General features: G+C 48.5%; 2 protein-coding genes across 3 annotated transcripts; one reads left to right on the top strand and one right to left on the bottom strand.

Annotated features, from left to right (window-relative positions):
* Positions 1-206: 206 nt before the first annotated feature.
* Positions 207-14882, bottom strand: LOC123443427. 2 transcript variants are annotated; one of them, XR_006630657.1, is made up of 4 exons: positions 14203-14876; positions 3209-3372; positions 1353-3020; positions 207-1143 (listed from the first exon to the last, which is right to left on the bottom strand). XR_006630657.1 is itself a non-coding variant. In XM_045119789.1 (3 exons), exons 1-3 carry the CDS (start codon positions 14783-14785, stop codon positions 1929-1931), a joined length of 1839 nt encoding a protein of 612 aa, XP_044975724.1. In that variant the 5' UTR covers positions 14786-14882; the 3' UTR covers positions 1167-1928. The 2 variants fall into 2 exon arrangements, 1 of the variants encoding a protein (XP_044975724.1); XM_045119789.1 differs by lacking the exon at positions 207-1143 and having other exon boundaries at positions 1167-3020; positions 14203-14882.
* On the top strand, positions 11444-12538 carry LOC123443429 (BAG-associated GRAM protein 1-like). The gene is made up of 4 exons (XM_045119790.1): positions 11444-11824; positions 11965-12006; positions 12107-12204; positions 12357-12538. The coding sequence occupies exons 1-4, from the start codon at positions 11540-11542 to the stop codon at positions 12406-12408; spliced, it is 477 nt and encodes a 158-aa protein (XP_044975725.1). The 5' UTR covers positions 11444-11539; the 3' UTR covers positions 12409-12538.
* Positions 14883-19365: the final 4483 nt, after the last annotated feature.

Below are 19365 nucleotides of genomic sequence, written 5' to 3'. Positions count from 1 at the left end.
GGACATATAGGATGGAAGTGGACATCCGGCTGAAAATGCTCTTAGAAGGCTGTGAGGGCATTTTAACGAAAACCCATAAATTTCCTTCCCCATCCTTTATGGACAAAGAGACCAGTCCATAAATACGGATGCAAGAAAACGACATCTAATCATGATCGCATATATTTTGACAACAACTAAAATCAATCGGATGAAACACGACCGAATTTTATGCAAACACGACGGATTTCATATAAACACAACAAATTTTGTTACATTTACATTCTAGTCCGGCTCTAGAGGTATAACTAATACCTAATCTAAATTGTCACTGGCACCCGTTCACCGTGTCCGGCCATGAACTCCGAAAGATGAAGCTTCGCCTTGACACTCTCCAGCTCGACCACCGTAACCTCCCCCTCCGGAGACCTGGCAACCACAGGTGTCCACCCTCACATTGCCGCCAAGCGATTAATCAACCGACTTTGTTCAGCCCACCAAACTTGGCATCGACGGGAGGGGAGGAGCGGTGGCCTTCCTGGGTGAGAGTGTTGACAACCTCCCGTGCACTACTCTTTGTCACTGTCGGCGGCACCGCGAACGTGTCAGCTTCGTTGGGCACGACTTTGGTGTTGTCGTTCTCCTCGTTATCGGTCTCGCCAAACGAGGACACACCCTCCTCCTCCGTCGCCCTCGCCAAACGAGGACACGCCCTCCTCCTCCGTCGCCCGTTACCGGTAGGACTCCAGGAGTGCCACTTGCTCCACCCTGCCGACAACGAGCTACTCCTCCGCCTGCACGTGCTCCTGGAGGAGGTGGTGGTTGTAGAGACGAGACGCCTCGGCAACCATGTGCCATCAATGTGGAAGAACATTGAGCTACTAGGAATCGTCAACTGTGGTTGGGAAATCTCTTCAGATCGACAATGCATGCTCATCATATTTCACAGTAAAACATGTACTATGTTGATATTGCATTGTCGCCAATCACACACTTTCTTCATCTATTAAGAGCATCCCCCGTGTTGTGATTTTCGGCTTGTAAGACCGCCTCTAACATCTTAAGAGACTTTCTCCATACACACTGCGAGCGCAAGTTTCGCTGCCTCCAAGTTTGCCGTCGCCTCTAGCCTCAGTTGCAAGTGGTCAGAAACACCGAACATCTCTATAACAAACACAAGCAACAAATGATGCACCACAAGTTTGTAAGATTGAAGGAAAACTAACCATCCTGAGCAAACGATAAAACACACATAAGCAAATCTCTAATAGTACCGTATTTCTCATTGCAGCTGCGCACAATTAAATGACTAGCAACGCAGACAACATTGTTGCTACAGAATTGGAATAGAGCTTGATATAGGAGAACCATACCAAGTTCAGTCTCCAATGTCTTCAGTCTTAGGGGGCACTGATATTCACACCGAGCACACCAGGAAAGGTTCATCTCAAAAACTGTACCAGTGAATGGGGACTGACATAGCAAACTGAATACTTCAACCTCACCAGGCAATCAGAACTATCAACACCTTAAGGACCCAAATACAGAATATTGGCTCCAAAGACCAGCAATTATCACCATCAAATGTAATTGCAGAGTTCTGGAGGATTCTCAAAAATTGTACCAGTGAATAGGGACTAGCAATCAGGACTAGCATAGCTAACTTCAACCTTACCAAGCATTCAGAACGATCCACACTTTAAGACCCCTTAAGTACAGAATATTGGCTCCAAAGACCAGCAGTTATCAACATCTAAAGTAATTGCAGGGTTCTGGAGGATTGAAGGCCACAAAGATAATAAAGAAATGGCAGATGCATCCATCGATAAAGGCTATCAATATTTCTTGGGTAAGTGCTGGAGCAGGTCCAAGCCTCAAATACTTGATATTACCTCAGGATCCGTTAATGGAGGTCAATGTTAAAAGAAACATGCGTAAGATAACAGAGGCTACTTCTGCTTTTGGCTACAAACAACGCCACTACAAGATGAATCTGAGTCAATTAACCACAAATTCACATTTCCGAGTTGCCTTTGTACCGAATCTGAAGCCACATTATGAGACCAGAAAAGCAATTTACTTTGACCCTCTGACAGTGATCTATTAGACATGTTAGGCCCTAATTCCATAGTCATTATCCCCTCATTCAGTTTCCCCAGCCTCACACCACCACCATTGTTTTCCAACACTCTGGTGAGTATATGAACAAAACTCACATGTTTCAGGGAAGCAATAAGATCACCTTTTGGAGACAGCAGACCATCTGCTACTTTCGATATAATATGCTCATTCCATGTTTTTTTAGAGCCTTGTGAGTTTCTTATAAATATCAAATCAACAGGGTCTGCAGTAAAAATGTCAACTGATTGATTTGATGGCTCAACCAACTTACTGCCAAGTGAAATCATATTACCATCTAGTACCCATGTATTGTAACCCAGGTTCAAGCAATGTTGTATCACGTAAGCTTTAGCCAGTACTTCCTTACCAAAACCATCAGAATTCATATAACTACTCATTTTGATCCCCTTCAGCAACTCAATAGCATCAATGACAGCATGTCCTCTATGAGCAAGGTCATCCAGAAACTCTGAATTGTCACCAACAAAGATGTAATTTCGCATGCCTGTCTTCTCAAGATGGCAAATAAGGTTTCTCACAATCCTCTGTTCCACTGAATACAAACTTATGAGTACAACATTGTTTCCTAATTGCACAGATTTGAGCACAGAACCAAGTTCACTAAATTTCCTAACAAACCTTCCTGGAAGAATTTCAGCAAAGCAGAAATCATACCAGTTTAGCTTCTTTAGAGGCTGTAATTGCCATACGTTAAAATCAAGATTGTTCCCATCTAACAATGTAGAATCTGGTCCGACACTTCTTCCATAGTTCACACCTGCATCCCTATGAGATATGCTGAGGGCCCTTTCCTTCAAGAAGTTTGTGTAGATGTTGAAGTATCCACGTGAGTGGACAAATTTAATGAACCAAGGAGTCCATATTCTCTCACCCATCTTTCTGTACCATCCTGTAGTTTTCTGCAGGTACAACATTTATATCAAGCTAATTAATCAAACTAATTAGAATGAGAGTGGAACAACATTTATATCAAGCTAATTAATCAAACAGCACATAGAGATCAGAATAATCTAAAGAAACTGATCTAGTAAATATAATACACAAACTGAGGAAGCACACTGAAAATTTAATTAAGAAAAAGGTTTACCATGCCTTGAAGAATAGGTCTGATTCCTTGGGCTTTCTGTTCATCATACCATAATCGAAATTCTTTCCATGGTTTGGGAAAGAGAAGTTGGCCCCAGGTACCAACCATCTGGTACAAGAATAGTCTAGTTTCACTGTCCAGCTGTATCTTGTTTCCATGTTTACCTATTCAATTCAAGGTTAACTAGTTAATAACGGAAGCATTGCCAGCACTTTAGTATAATAACTACCCCCTCCGTAAAGAAATATAAGAGCGTTTAGTGATTCAAACGCTCTTATATTTCTTTACAGAGGGAGTAATAAGTTAACCAGTGTGTATGTTGTAACTATGGAAGTAACATCTCTCCCTGTTTCTGCAAGGGGATTTGGGTTAGGCTTTGCTTTAAATCTCCCTTACTCCAAAATCAACTCATGATGCCTAATCCAAATTAAGTCATAACACCGTTTAAGTATATCCCTTAGATCAAACATATGGTTTGATTAGAAACCTTTTGGTTCAAAGGATGCAAGTTATAATGAAAATGCATCTGCATGACACTACGGAAAAGATAGTCTATAAACACATTTTTTAGCATTGTTAAAAGCAGTTATCAATAAAAAAACACAGAAAAGACTCCTTGATAATACTAGTTTGAACTGAACCCAAACGAACCCTCCTCGTCAAATAAAGCCAAAAGAATTAGTTTCCACAAATTTCAGTTAGTGGCAGTTTCTTTCAGAATCATAGCAATTTGATTATAAAAGACATGGATGATAAAAACACAGTAAAGAAATAATAACTAGCGTAAGTGCACCTCAAAGTCTGAATACTTTGCACTTTACGTAAAAAGTTTATGCCCACATAACACAGATTGCATTGTTATAGTACCTATCGTCCAACTTCACTAATGGAGAGAGATCACGCAAACATTATTGATCAGAACTACTGGTGTAACCAATTGGAACACTCAAATGGAATAAGTTTAAATATGCCACATTTCTAGTCTATCTAAGAACAAGATCTTCAACCATATATTAGCCAACAACCTTCTCCAAACTACCATTTTCAATAGCGTTGGTGCCCAGTTCACAAAGTTGTATGTGAATTTATATATATTCTTGGTATTTTGTTTTACATTACACAAAGCAGTTCCGATACAGCCCCTCGGAAAAACCAATCAACCCATGCACTTCTGCAATAGCAAAATACTCCCTCCACCACAAAATGTAAGACTTAGGCACGTGTGGCCAAGGTCTTCAATAGGAGCTCGAAGGGGGAGGTTCTGAATAACTATACAATTTATAAGATGCAGTGGATTAGCTAGACATTGAAAAGCTACCACTCTGAGGGAATTTGTTTGCATAAGCTACAGGTGCTATAAAGCAATCATGTACTGAGTACAAAGCTATTCCATTATGACTTCCCCTTGGGCCGGATCTTCCCAAGTATAACACGATCCATGAGCGATATCAATGCAGTGACAGTCCTTACTATTAAGTCATGTGCTGGTAAGATGACAACGCATCGGTCGCGGAGGAGCTCATGATGTATGGCCACGGCATCGAGGGAATGGGCTTCTTCCACATCGAGGTGCCCGACATCCCGCCTCCCACTCCCTCGCTCCTCGCGGTTGTCACCGTCCTGGGTGAGGGAATGGCCTCCCCCGAGATGATCGAGGCCGAGCTCAACCACCTCTACCGATGCCGATGGGACTGGCAGATGACCCCGACCTCTTGGTTCGATACCGCTTGGCCGCCTTGCGATAGTTGCGCCGACTCAGCGATTGTGTTCAAGGGCGAAGTCGGTCCCCCCTTAACCCAGATTGAGGCGATTCGAGCTCGAGAAATTCTCGGCGGCCGTTTGGACGAGGCACGTTCTCGCCTTCGGTCTGTCGTCGGAACGGACCCGCCTGCTCGCCCTAGGCCGACGACGAGGTCTCCCCGCCCCCCAATGGTGGCAGTGGAGGTCCGGGGCCGCACCCGCTTCCGAACCGTCGTCTTACGCGCCCAGAGCGCATCACTTGTCCTGGGGTCAAGCAGCCTCCCGATGGTTCAGTGATGTGGAAGCTCTTCTGGAACATCCGCGGCTTCGGTCGGGATGGCCGGCGTCACCAGTTGATCGAATATATGCGTGAAGAATGGATTGACATAGTAGCCGTTAGTTTTCCCTCACGGAGCTCAAGCCCTTGAGTTCCCACCTGTTCACCTGGCATTGGCTCCCTTCTAGTGGGACCACTGGCCACTAGGGAGGCATCCTTCTAGGTGTAAAGGATGCCACCTTCGAGGTAGGAAGCATGGACCGGGGCGAGTTCTTTGTTAGCATGGAGCTCTTCGAACGGGCGTTGAACTTCAAAGGGAAGTGATCGTGGTCTACGGACCTGCCGACCACCGTCGGTCTAAGTCTTTCCTCGAGGAGTTGAGGAGGAAAGTCGCCGCAACTCAGCTTCTCGTGATCGTTGGCGGCGATTTTAACCTCATCCATTTGGAGGAGGACAAAAGCAATAATTTGGTCAACTTCCCATGGATGCAGATGTTCAATGTTCCCATGCCGCCCGCCGCAACCTCCGCGGTTCCGCTTTGAGCTCTTCTGGCTTAACCAGAATGGGTTTGTCAAAGCCGTCTGCGACAAATGGCAGGCGGCTCGCCTCGCCCCTCTCCGCGCCCCCTCCGCAGTGGATTCCTGGCATCTCTGTGCGAAGCGGTCTCGCCAATTCATGAAGGGGTGGGACGCGAACCTCAAAAGGGACCTGCCGGTGCGGAAGCAATCTCTGCTAGCTTCCCTTCAGCTTCAAGATCTCTGGGCCGATACTACGGGTCTCTCCGCCGAGGAATGGCTTCAGAGAAACGATCTTGAGGATCAGCTCACCGTCATTTATACTGATGAGGGGGCTTATTGGCGGTTGCGAGGTACCCAAAATTGGGTCCTCAAGGAAGACGCCAATACGGCCTATTTCCAGAATATCGCTAATGACCGTCACCGCCGGAACACCATCCCTTTGCTCTGGGACAGCGATTCCCTATTGCAGTGGCTGACGGACATCCGCGCCCACGTAGATGGCTATTACAAAGCCCTTTTTTCCACCTGCCCTCGGGGAGGGGTGACCCTGGCCCCTGACGTTTGGCCGGCCCACCGACGCGTCTCCGCGGAGAACTCGGCCCTCACGGCTCCGTTCTCGGAGGAGGAGGTTTGGTTGGCCATCAAGGGCATGAACCCGACCTCCGCCCCCGCACCCGATGGCCTCCTGGTAAAGTTCTTTCAGACCTTCTGGAATACCATTAAAACGAAGGTCATGGCCATCTTCGAGGAGTTCTTTGTTGGCGCCATTGACCTTGCTCGCCTCAACTTTGGGATTATCTCCCTTATTCCCAAAGTCCCTGGTGCATCTGACATTCGCCAATTCCGCCCAAGCACGGTGATCGTCATATTCCGCATCCTGGCAAAGGGGTACGCCAATAGGGTGGCCCCTCTTGCGGATCGGATCACGCATCTGGACCAGTCAGCCTTCATTCAAGGCTGATACATCTTGGATGGCGTCCTCGTCTTCCATGAGACTCTCCATGAGGTCCGCACCAAATACCTCAAAGGCGTTCTTCTTGCAGATGGACTTCCACAAGGTGTATGACACTGTCAGCTAGGCCTCTCTTAGGGAAGTTCTTCTTTGAAAGGGTTTCGACAATCGTTGGGTGACCCGGGTGATGCAGATGGTCTCTTCGGGGCGGACTTCAGTCAACATCAACGGGGAGATCAGGCCCTACTTCCCCACCCTGTGTGGGGTTCGCCAGGGAGATCCATTTTCCCCGTTCTTTTTTAACATGGTGGTTGATGCGCTCGCCTCCCTCCTTGACAAGGCTAAGGAGGCCGGTCACATCCGCGGCATCGTCCCGCACCTTGTGGGAGGGCATGGCGTCTCCCTCCTGCAATATGCACACGATACGATCATCATTGTAGAAGGCTCTCAAGCAGACATCTCGAACCTGAAGTTCCTCCTGTGTTTCCATCAAATGTCGGGCCTCAAGATAAACTTCGATAAGAGTGCGGTCATGGTTTTGGGCTACCCCCCTTCCGAGGCCTAGAGCATAGCTGACCGCCTCAATTGTCAATTGGGCACCTTCCCCACTACCTACTTGGGGATCCCCATTGGCGACACCCGCCTCACGGTAGCGGAGCTGCGACCGACGGTCAACAAGCTTCAACACCGTATTGAGTCGTGGCAGGGTCGATGGCTATCTAAGGCTGCCCGGACTGTCCTCATTAACTCCTCTCTGTCCAGCCTGCTCCTCTTCTTGATGAGCTTATATAGCTTGCCCGAGACGCTCCATCATGAGATTGCCACGGTTCAGGCGCGGTTCTTCTGGGCTGGCGAGGGTGATAAGCAGAAGTACCACATGGTTCGTTGGACCGAAGTCTGCAAGCCTCGTGAGCAGGGTGGGCTTGGGATCATGTCCTCCAAACGCATGAATATCACTCTGCTCACCCGCTGGCTTTGGAGGATTGTCAATGGGGAGGGTGGCCTTTGGCTGCACATAATTCAGAATAAGTACTTGCATCGCCAGCCCCTCGCCTTCTGCCAGCGGTCCGGCGGATCACAGTTCTGGCAATCCGTCATCCAGCTTCTCCCGATCCTTCGCATCGGACTCTATCGCGGTTGGCTCTAGCGCGTCCACCTTGTTCTGGTTTGATCGCTGGGCCGGCGAGACCCCCTTTGCTGCGCGCTTCCTGGACCTGTTCGCCGTCGCGGTCGAGCCTAGGATCTCGGTCGAGGTGGCCCTTATTGACTTATGGCGCCTCGCATTCCGGCGGTCATTAGGGCCTATGGACGTGATTGCCCGGCAGGACCTCCTAGATTGCATCGCCTTACATGAGCCGGATGTGGAGTAGTCGATTGATCGTCTCTCGTGGCGCTTAGAGCCATCGGGTAGCTTTTCCACAAAATCCCTCTACCAAGCCATTGCGTAGACTCCGAGACCCGAGCCGCTCGCAGCGATATAGTCGATTCGGCTACCTTTGAAGATTCGGATATTCCTCTTGCAATGGATTCGCGACTGCGTCCCCTCCGGTGTTGAGGTGCTCAAACACAATGGCCCTGGGGATGTCATTTGTCCGCTCTATGCGACGGAGGAAGACTTGAACCACATCTTCTTCTCTTGCGTATCCGTGCAATTCCTTTGGAGTTGTTTCCGCGAAGTGGTCAGCAGCACTTGGTGCCACACAAATTTCCCCGACCTATTCGCCGAACTCCAGGCTTTGCCTCCATCTATCCGCCACACTAGGTGGCTGATGGTTGGCGTGCTTGCCTGGACGCTGCGGATGATTCGGAATAAGCTTGTGATTCAGCGTGTACCTCTTAGCCGTGCCACTGACTCGGTGTTCAAAATGTGTGGCTGCTTGCAGCTTTGGCGGCCGTTTAGCCGCCCGCGGGATCGAGACGCGATCAACACCATCATCCCCCATCTTCGTGCGATGGCTCTTCGCTTGGCGCCGCCGCTCCCTCCACCACCACCGGAGCCGGATTAGTGTCCTCACTTCAGATCATCGCCGACTGTGCTTTTTTCTACTTTCTTTGGGCTTGTTGAGTTGTGCCCTCAGCAAAACCTTTGAACCTTATGTTGTGCTACCTTGCATGCGGTGTGTGTGTGTGTGGGTGTGTTATGACTGTTGTTGGATGTTGTGCTTCGGTGGTTTGCTTTATTTATAAAGCGTATAAAGCGGGGCGAAAGCCTTTTTCGGTACGGTGGCAACGCTCTAAAAGGTTAGTTTAAGAAAAAGTCTTACATTTTGAGACGAAGGGAGTAGTTAATTTATCACCAATCTTAAGTACATTACGTAACCCGATTTAGTTACTCTACTTCAGTATTGCCTAGCAAATGTTATTTCAACTAAGCAGCCACAATAGCCAAGTTTATTATTTGTAAACGAACTTAAAAGCAATTCAGGGTAAGCATTTAAAGTTTATACTTTAAACACTATCAGATATGAGTTTGTTTCACATGAAAATAATAATTGTATCAGCTACATGAGACATTATTTGATTTCTTGGCCCTTGTTACCAAATGAAAAACGGTGGAAAATTCGAGTGAAGAAGTAATGGCTAGATAGGTTTGTTGTTGGGTACTAATATTACCTACACAATTATTACTATCATCACTAACTTCCTTGGGAGAATTACTAGTACTAACTAGTACTGGCACTTAGCGTAAGTATTTGGCGACCTAGTTATTTGGGGGCCCTGGGCAGATGCACAGGTTGCACACCTCTGCAGGTCTGTATCAGACCCAGCTATAGTAACCCAAAACAACTGAAACAACACCGGAATAAGTTCAGCCTAGCATATTCTTGCTGGGAAATTAAGAACCAAAAATTTTGACAGCAAGCAAGGTTGACAAGACCTGGAAAGAAAGAAAAACACAGGCATGGGATTCAGCGAATCCCAAAAGCTCTTATACACTCCAGCTACCGAGCCAATTAGAAGGCATTTTATCTTTTAGTGGACAGATTAGATTTTATTAGCTCAAATTCATCAAGATAAATCTGAATCCATGGCTGAAGGCAAGCTTGTGGAGAGATTAATCAAGAAAATGATAAGTTGCAAAGCACCAATTTTTCTAGCTAACACACTAGATGACAGCAGAAGATGCAGTTTACCTTATCTACCTAAGTTGCTATTTAAACGAGTGAAGTCTGAAAAAAACCTTGGAACTCATACGGCTCATCGGAATCGAACCCTGACCTTCTAATCCCTGAAATCAGCACCCTGAACTTACCGATCCCGGTAAATCCCGACCTTGTATCAGTTTGCATTAGTTTGGTACACCAGGAAAAAGAGAACTCCCACTGAGATTACTCTTTACTCTCACTGACTACATGGACCCATATGTCATATTCATCTTCTCTCCCAATCTCTCTCTATCCCTAAAATCTGCTACAACACAGAGTCCAATGAAAGGTCGCGGCTTCTTGAAGAACAGCTCGGTGCTGCTGGGAATGTTGGTGTAAGTGCAGCTCCAGGAGCGGTTATGGCCAGTGGCACGCGGCGCAGGCCGGCATCTTTAGCTCCCTGATGGCGCACGCAACAATGCAAAAGCAGGCAGAACACATATTCATAAAGAGGATCCCTGCCACATGAACCAGGAGAGCACGTCGTCGTGTGTCGCGACCGTGTCGCACTCGCACTTGCCGTTGCCGGCCGTGAGATGGAGCTTGCGCGTCTCGATGACAGAGGTGTGGTACTGGTTCCAGGCACAAGTATGTATGAAGAGAAAAATCAAACGGAAGGCTGCAAGCCTGCAACACGAGAATCGAACGCGAGATGTCCTCGCCGGGGTCGAGGCACTTGCCGCAGAAGCGAGGTTGCCTACGACCCTCCTCGGAGGCGCCACCGAGTCAGACACGGAGGACGACTCTGCGTGTGCCTTCTCATCACCACTTCCCAGTTGCACCTGATTCGGAACCGAAGGCATCGACGGCGAGATGGTCGTCCGGCGCATTAGAATGATCCTCTGCCACTTCAATGATCCTCTGCCACTTCCAGAGCATCATGCCAGACCGAACTCACTCCAGCCTTGCTTGCTCACTCCGCCCCACGCTGTCAATCCTGTCAATCTCAAATTTGGTACGGGCTATAGTCAATGTTGCTCAACCTCCAGCACAAAATAGGGATGTGTACTGATCGGGATCTGTACTTATATAGGGTGTCCATTTCAGGGATCAGAAGGTCAGGGTTCAATTCCGAAGAGCGGTATGAGTTCAGTTTTTTTTTTCTGGCTTTATTACTCTATTTAAACTCTACAAAGCAATAACCAGTTTAGTTTCACAAATTTAGCATCACAAAATCCAAAATGGTAATTAACTTCAGAATACCCTGGACCCAATTTGATCTCAGGGGCTCCAGATCCCCATCTATCATAATAACACATCCACAGAACAAAACAGATCATGACAATGCAAAATACTTTCCATCTCCCATCAAACAGTCTTCTAACCAATCCTAAGGTCCTAACTCCTAAGTCCTAACTATAGAACAAAGATCAAGGAAAGAGTGGTACACACATTCACAAGGCCACAATATGGTCTATGCAATTGCAACCTAGCATACACATTTGCGCAACACAACGTGCATTCAAAGATCTATGGTTCCTAAGTCTCTCCCTAATAATAATAAAGCACGGATCGCTTCTGTCATCCGTCGCTGGCGTTTTTGCAGAAAAGTCCTTCTGTTCTTTCGAAATCAACCCGCAGTCCTATAGTAAGCGGAAAAAACGTTTCGTTTTTTTTTTGTAAAAAAGCCCCTGGGCAGAGTCGCTCCCCTCCCGTCACCAAGCTCTGCCACTCTGGCGCATCTCGCCTGCGCAGCGGATGCTCCCCTTCTCATCCTCCCTCGTCGCCCTCCGTGTGCGTCCTCCGGGCGAAGCCCCCGCGCAGATCCGACAGCGGCGGGACCTCTGGTACGTTGGAGCGGCTCGGATGCGAGCGAGGGCGCTCGGGTTCCTCCTGCCCACGTGCTGGGAGATCGAGGTCACCTGCGCCGCGGCCATGCTCATCGTCGCGCTCTACGCTGCCTACGAGCTCCTCGTCCCGCGGTCCCCGCCAGCGGGCGCCGACGACCTCGGCCTCGCCCAGGAACTCGACGGCGCCGACAAGGTAAGCAAGCTCCGGCGGTTTGCCTGGGGTCCGTCAGTGGGGAAAATATTTGGGCGGTTAATTATGGCGCGACGACCAACGATCACCCATGCTAATGTTGCGAGCGTTTTCGGTTTGGCTTTTCCGAGATTGCTGCTCAGTATAAGGGAGGCTCCACCGGGCCGTCGGCGTACGTGGTGAAGGTGACCGGCTGATCAGCCCCTTGTCTCTGATTTTGTTGCGGCCCCTGTATGTGATTGGCTCTGTGAGCGGTCGTGTGACTTGGGTGCGTGCCTGTAACAGCTGGAGCTGCTAGCCGCGAAGAATTTGATCGCGGCCAACTTGAATGGGACCTCGGACCCTTATGCACTTATCACCTGCGGCGAAGAGAAGCGTTTCAGGTTCGGTTCAGTGTTTATATGTAGAGTCTCTTCTGCAATGATGTAGATTCATAGTTTGGCTCACATTCAGGTCTACAACGCCATGTTTTCCTCACATTCATAGTTTGGCTCTTTATTGTGGAATCTCATGTAATCTTCTGATATTTTGACAGGAATTGGTGTCCGTATAAAATGGGGAGCAGTTCTCCCTTTGGAAATTTTTAGGATATTGTTTGGCAGTAAGTTTTGATGTTTTATTGCCAAGGAGAACAAACATGACTTCAAGCAGACTGAATCCATTATTCTCATAGATTCTTCATGCTTAAATTGATGGGCTATCTTCCATTTGCCAGAATATGATTCTTTTCTTCATGATCCTCTGAGACATGTCGCCTCACTGCCACCGTCAGTCGCCCCTAGGTCGCTGTCTCCACTCGCCAGCCACCGGACGCTCCCCTTATATGTGCTAAGGATGCAATGTCGACCACATATCAACTAACAGGTCTTCTGATAGGAACCAATTATTTGTGCTAATCTTCGAACTCTGTTACAAGAGATTTCCTAAAACTAAGGTCAGTTACATGGCGAAGAAATCTTCAAGCACAGAAAACACTGTATCCCTATCCTCTGAAGCAACAGCATGCGCATGTCGCTCACAACTCACAATGAAATACCGTCCAGTCATGCTACTTGGGTATAAATATAGAATTCTTACAAAGTCTGTTTTTCCCGGGAATTTGTTTGTTTGTTACTCTTTATGGTTCTTACAAAGTGATGCACATTGTGCTCCTGCCTCACTTGGTGCCTGGGTATTTATTTAGATAAAGTGATTAAGAAATGCATATATAGTAAAGCTCAAAAAGTCCAGCTAATATGCTTGCATGTTTGCCATGAAATTACAGTACGACATGATGTTCAAAAGATTTTGGCTCCATGAGGAAAAAGCTAAATCCAATTACAACACGTTAGTGGAGTTCACAACCTGTATCTTTGAGTGGTGCAATGGGTTGTGTGGATGCTGCGCTAAGGATGAGCGGGTCAAGGTGCTCGACTGGCAGCACGAGGAGGATAATTCCATCAGGTATAATAGAGCCGTCGACTAAAGAATTAACCGAACCAGTTGCTTTATTTGAAGCTCTGAATTATAGTTATTTTATTTATTCATTAATTATTTATTATCTTAATATGGGAGGATTATCACTGTAAAATCTAGGATCCTGAGATATCAACATTTTAGCAATGATAAATGTGTCACGTTGACTGGGCCTATTAGGGAGTAATTGTAAGGTCTATAATTCTAAGTTCAACCTTTAATTGGCAACTAATAAGTGGACATCTGATTGATGATTTATGCGTAGAGAGAAAACTTAGTTCAGTTTTTAAAATAGTAGTTGTACTATTCCTAAATTTTGTTCGAATATCTCGCTATTCTGCTAGACTCGAACTATTTTCAGTTTCCCTTTCACTCGATACTTCAGTGCTAACAAACAATCTTTTCTTTAATTGGCAGCAATTTCCAGTTGGGTGGGTATTGCTCGTTTTCATTTACATATCTTTTCCATGGCCTTTGTTGAAACACAATAAATTGTCGTAGACTACAATGATCATATTTGTCTTTTCATTCCTTGGCTAGCTTAAATTTTACCAATCCGGTACATGATTGACATAGGAACTAAGATGTGCAGATACAGTTAGCTAATGCAAGCATACTGGAGGAACAAAGAAGTTTATGTCAGTAATTTTTCCTGTTCAAGAGATTTTGTGGCCCTTCTTGATATGTCCAATTGTTAATATAACACTGCATCAACCAGACCTTAATCCTCCAGTTTTGCATCAACCAAATGATTTGTAGGATTCAAATCAGATTGGTGCAATTTGATGAACTTGAATTGTTTTCTGTTGGACATTATAACTTTTATGAGTTTTTGGTGTTCGCCCGTTGCAACGCACCGGCACTTTTACTAGTCCTAACTAAGCCAGAAAATCAGCAAACGTTCACACTGCTTATTAAGCTCTCACCTGCGACGAACCGGGGGCGCTGCAGTGACGCGCCGAAGACGTGGGGACTGTAGTTCTCCCTGTCGTAGTAGTATCTCATGACCACCCGCTTCAGGAACCTGTAGTACAGCGGTGAGACCTCGAGGTCGTCCTCAACGACGAAGGCGAACTCGTCGTCCGAGCCAGGCCACCACGCCTCGATCCACTGCGCCTGGAGCCCCACATTAGCCGCCCGGTAGTGGACGCGCTTCTCCCCGTGCGGCCAGGGGAAGGCGTCGACGGCGGTGAGGATCTCGTGGGACGCTGCGAGGAGTGGGGCGGATGAGTTGGGCGGGCGGTGGTCGAGGAGGACGTGCAGCGCGACGCGGTCGCCATCGTAATCGGCAGCCGCGAGGGAACGGAGGCAGCGGAGGAGAGGGGCAGGGCGATCGTAGGCCAGGAGTTTGATCAGGAGGGAGAACCGGTGGGGATCCGGAGCGGGACCCGCGGCTATGAGCGGAGGTGCGGAGTAGGAGGAGCGGCGGAGGAGGAGGAGGATACATAGTGAGACGGGGAAGAGGATGAGGAGGCGGAGCGGGAAGGAGCGGTGGCGAGGCGACGCCATTGGAAATGGCGGCGCCGGCGGCGGCGGTTGTGGATTGAGGAACACTGGAGATCGACGGAGTCTCTTTTTTCGGTTTTGCTAAAGAGAAAAAATCATCATGTCTTCATACTCCATCTGTCGTAAATATAAGTTTTTTTTTTAAGTAAACGCTTCCACCCGGCGCGCCCGCCGAATCGTTCGTGCAACATTTTTTCGTTAAATTTGTTGCAACCATATGTTATTTTGATACAAACGTTTTTCATGTAGCTTTTTTTTGTCTAAATTTGTTCCAATCAACGTTTATATTTGCTACAAGTGTTTTTTATTTGCTACATTTGTCTAGTAAAAAAACTGCATATACGTTTGGTTGCAACTCGAGTTTGTTAGATTTTTCTACAACCGGCCTTTTCACTTTTGCTACAACCGTATTATTTTTTGCTACAACCGGCATCATTTTTTGATGCAACCGTTTACTAAAAAAGTTGCATACAACCGGCGTTTGACTTTTGCTACCACACATCATCTTCTTCCTTTTTTTTGCTACGATTACGTAGATATTTTTTTCGCTACAAATATTATTATTTTTTTTGCAACCGTTGACGAAAATTGTTGCATAGCGTCGAAATTTGTTGCATCGAGAGAAAAATGTTGCATGGAGATCTAACGGCGCGGCCCGCCTACAGCTGGCAGATCGGGCGGCCCGCGCGGCCGGCCGGCGCAGAGCATCGCCCTTCTTTTAAAGTTTCACTAGCAAACTACGTACAAATATATATAGACATATTTTAGAATATAGATTCATTCATTTTGCTTTCTATATAGTTACTAGTGAAATATCTAAGAACTCCAATGGGGCGGTTCATTTCTCTGCGGTCGTCCGTTTGGGTCCGCGCGGACAAAAGTGATGGCCCAACGCACGGACCCGTTGCTACAACGCGTCCATGTCGACCCATTTTCGGCTCAAATTTGGGGCTGAAGTGGGTCGGCACGGACGCGCACCCTCTCGGTGTTCGCATGTGGTCGGCCTGACCCACTTGTCACACAGTCACCCAACCACCTCTGTGTGCTTGTTTAATTCGCTGGTCCACCCCCACTCACCTTTCTCCCATTATTATATTACCACAGTGTTGTTGTCCACTTGCTTCCTCTTGGGTGCATGTGTTGACCCATTTAAAAAAGCGGACACGGACAGACCGACGGACGACCCAAACAAATGAAAAGCGGACAAAATCGTCGTCCGTTTGGGTCGGCCCGTTGGAATTGCTCTAAAAAGACTTATGTTTAGGAACGGAGGGAGTACTTGTTTTAATGGTCATTTTAGTCCGCATAGTTTTTTTATACAAAAGGAGGTTAAACCCTTGGCATTTGCATTAATCGATGCATGCGGCCATCTTTATTAATTATTTCACAAAGGTCCGACAAAAATATATATCAAATCACCTGAAGCCACCATTCACACCTACAGACTCGATAATGTGGAGTGCTCTCACTCCCCATATCTAAAACCGGTGTTCTCGCCAACCATCCACATAACGTATCGGGACCAACAATCGGTGCAGCGGACCTAAAGCGCACACCACATGCACACATTAGAAGCCGACATCATCGTCGGTCCACTGCCCCATATTCAGAAGAGAGATTCGTATCATCTTTGCCAGTCCGAACATCCGTCGACGCCACCGCGACGCCAAACAGCACCACCGCCCTGCACTCATCCGTCCAGACACGGAAGATTCTCGAAGAACTGTCGTGCGTAGCACCTGCCAACCAAGCATGACTCAGCGTAGCACCTATCAGCCACGCATGACTTGACAGCTCCACCAAATCTCCGGGCAAGACGAAGCCGCTCCACCTCTTGCCTCTGTCATCTAGCGCTGCTCCACAAACGATGCTCCAAAGAGAGAAACGACATCGCAATACCGCCATCGTCCAATATGGAAGGCCAGATCTTATGGATTCCCCCGGAGCAGTGTCCACCACCGGCAACCGTCAAGGACCCACACAGTGCCCACCACCACTCAGCCCTCAAGGCGACGCCTTCAGGAAGGTCATGGCGTCAAGGACGTCGCCGCCGCCCACCAGGGTTAGGGTTTTCACCCATGAGGCAGTGAGGTAGAAAGTGGAGGAGCAGACGTAGATCGACGTCTCCAAGAAGAACATTGACACCCTTGAGTGTCATCATCGGCACAACCGGCCGCGGCCGACCAAGGGGTTTCACCCAATCTGAATCTCCTCCACCAGCTTCATCTATGGCCACACCCCGCATCACCAGGAACCCGTAGGAGAGAAGCACACTGATCAAGGGCCAGAGGAATGTGGCCGGATCAGCCGCCGCCGGCCGCCACAACAGCCACGTACGCCGTGGCCTGTTGAAGACAACACCATGAGCCATGACCCCTGCAACGACCCACGACGGCTGCCACCACCCCCGCGCCGCCCGCAAATCCTGATCCGTCAGATCGGGACGCCATCGCGCCAGGTCTACAAGGCACGACGCCGCCACGCTCCCAGGTCACCACGCAGCCTCCACAGCCACGCCACTCAACCGCGCTGCCGGGCAGGTTGCGCACGCCGCCGTCACAGCGCCCCACACTAGTGTTGCATCCTGGCCAGGCCGCCACACCCCACGTTGCGTGTCCCGGTCGAGGAGGAAGAAGGGGCCGCCATCAGACAACCACAAGGGGATTTGCCCGTGCTGGCTGCGGGAGGAGAGTCGGGGACAGAGGTAGGTAGGGAGGTGGCGGCGGATCCACCTGAGTCCCCCGTGGGTGACAACGCGAGGACCAGTTGAGATCTGATCCCACATACTTGTAAATACCAGAAATACGATCTTCATACTTGTTCTAAGGATTCACAAACGGTCTAAAATATGATTTGCTTTACATATGGGCTTACGTGGCACATGTCAACTCGATCCACTTGATATTTGACTCGCCACGTCATTTAAACTAATGGAATACACAGGAAACCAAGGGGTTAATTGCATAATAGGTTGTGACAGCCCGATGCCGACGTTCCAGAAGATTCCCCTTCTATTCCGTTTTTGTCGTGTGGTTATTTTTATTTGTTGCATTATCATCGCATCATGCGCACCATCAGCATTGCATCGGCACCTCGTTGTCGCCAGTTTTCAAAACTTGCATCCGTTGTTAGTTGCCTGTTCACGTCGTCGTCCGTTCTGAGCCCGACCGCACACGCACGCGCCCGCGGCACTGTCAAGACCCTATTTTAAAAGTGTGTTGGAAACTTTCTCTGATCGGGGTGAAACTTGGCATGCGATCGTGATTAGTTATAGGTAGGCCGCCTGTCAAATTTCGTCGCGATCGGAGTCCGTCTGGTACCCGAACGGTCGACCGTAGCGACACCGTCTTCGGTTATTCGTCGGACGTTTGTCGGTGTTTTAAAATATGTTGCCGTGCCGCTCGTTTTCCCTCTCATCCCCACCTAGCCTCTCTGCACAGTGCACTGAACCGCCGCGCAGCCTAGCCCAAAAACCTCCCGATACCCATAACACACGGGTCGTGACCGTTGGATCCGGATCAACCCCGTTATACTGCAAATCATCATCGGTGTGTTTATTGGACTCTCCTAACCTATTTATCCGCGATCGTCCGATTATGATCGGAGGGTCTCGATAGCCCAACCTGCCATATATGCTATATATATATATAGTGGATGAGACCTAAATCAATCCCTAATAATGCTCCCCCTTGTCCCATCTGCGCGCCGCCACCCCTGTCCAGTCTCCACCAACCTCGGGATCTCCCCTCCCGATTCCCTCGTTTTCCTGTGTGAGCCAACCCAATCCCCTTGTTCCTTCTGCAGCCATGGACGCATCCGGCCGCTCAAGGGAGCCCCGTCCGCGCGCCACAGGTGCAGCAATTCCCGCAGCCGCGCCTGTGCTCCTCTTTGTTCACTGCTCGCCTCGCCTCTTCCTCGTGCAGCCCCTCGCAGGCACATGAGTCGCCGAAGCAGGAGCCCAGGTGCTGCAGCAGTTGCAGCGCCCGCTCAACCACTGCAGCTCGCCGGTGAGGCCCTCCTCGAGTTCTCCTCTCTCTCCCCTCGTTCACCTCTCTCCCCTCTCTTCCCTGCAGGTTTGCAGCACCATGGAGGCAAGCTCCTCAAGAACGCGTCAGATCCGATAGGAAAGGAGCCACCCCGGCCGGATCCGACGAGAGCCACCGCTGCCCAAGCCTTCTTTGTCATTCCCCGCCGAAATCCGTGCTCTAGACCCCTGCCATGGCCGACGGGATCTGTTTCCCTGTAAGCAACTTTCTGAATCGTGTTTCTTTCCCTAGATGTGTATCTGATGCGTAGAGGTAATATATATTAGACGCTGGCTTTAATCACGAGTTCAATGCTAGCTGAGTTGGCTAGCGCGGCTAATCCCATCTCCTAGCACCAGCAGGTCGAGGGTTAAGTCCCCGCGACTGCATGTTTTGATATGCATTTTTTCCCTCTTGAGGATGGCCTCCTTCCTTTATTTCAGTTTCTGTCAAGCCACTAGTTTTTCACAAACACTTGGTAGCCCAGTTGGTCAACTTTCGTTAGCAACCAGTGGGGTCCTGGGATCAAATCCCACCAGCTCCAACATACCTTTTTCT

This window comes from Hordeum vulgare, chromosome 3H (genome assembly GCF_904849725.1).
Source record: "Hordeum vulgare subsp. vulgare chromosome 3H, MorexV3_pseudomolecules_assembly, whole genome shotgun sequence".
In the NCBI taxonomy this organism is placed as follows: domain Eukaryota; kingdom Viridiplantae; phylum Streptophyta; class Magnoliopsida; order Poales; family Poaceae; genus Hordeum; species Hordeum vulgare.
This window is presented reverse-complemented; position numbering and strand designations above follow the sequence as displayed.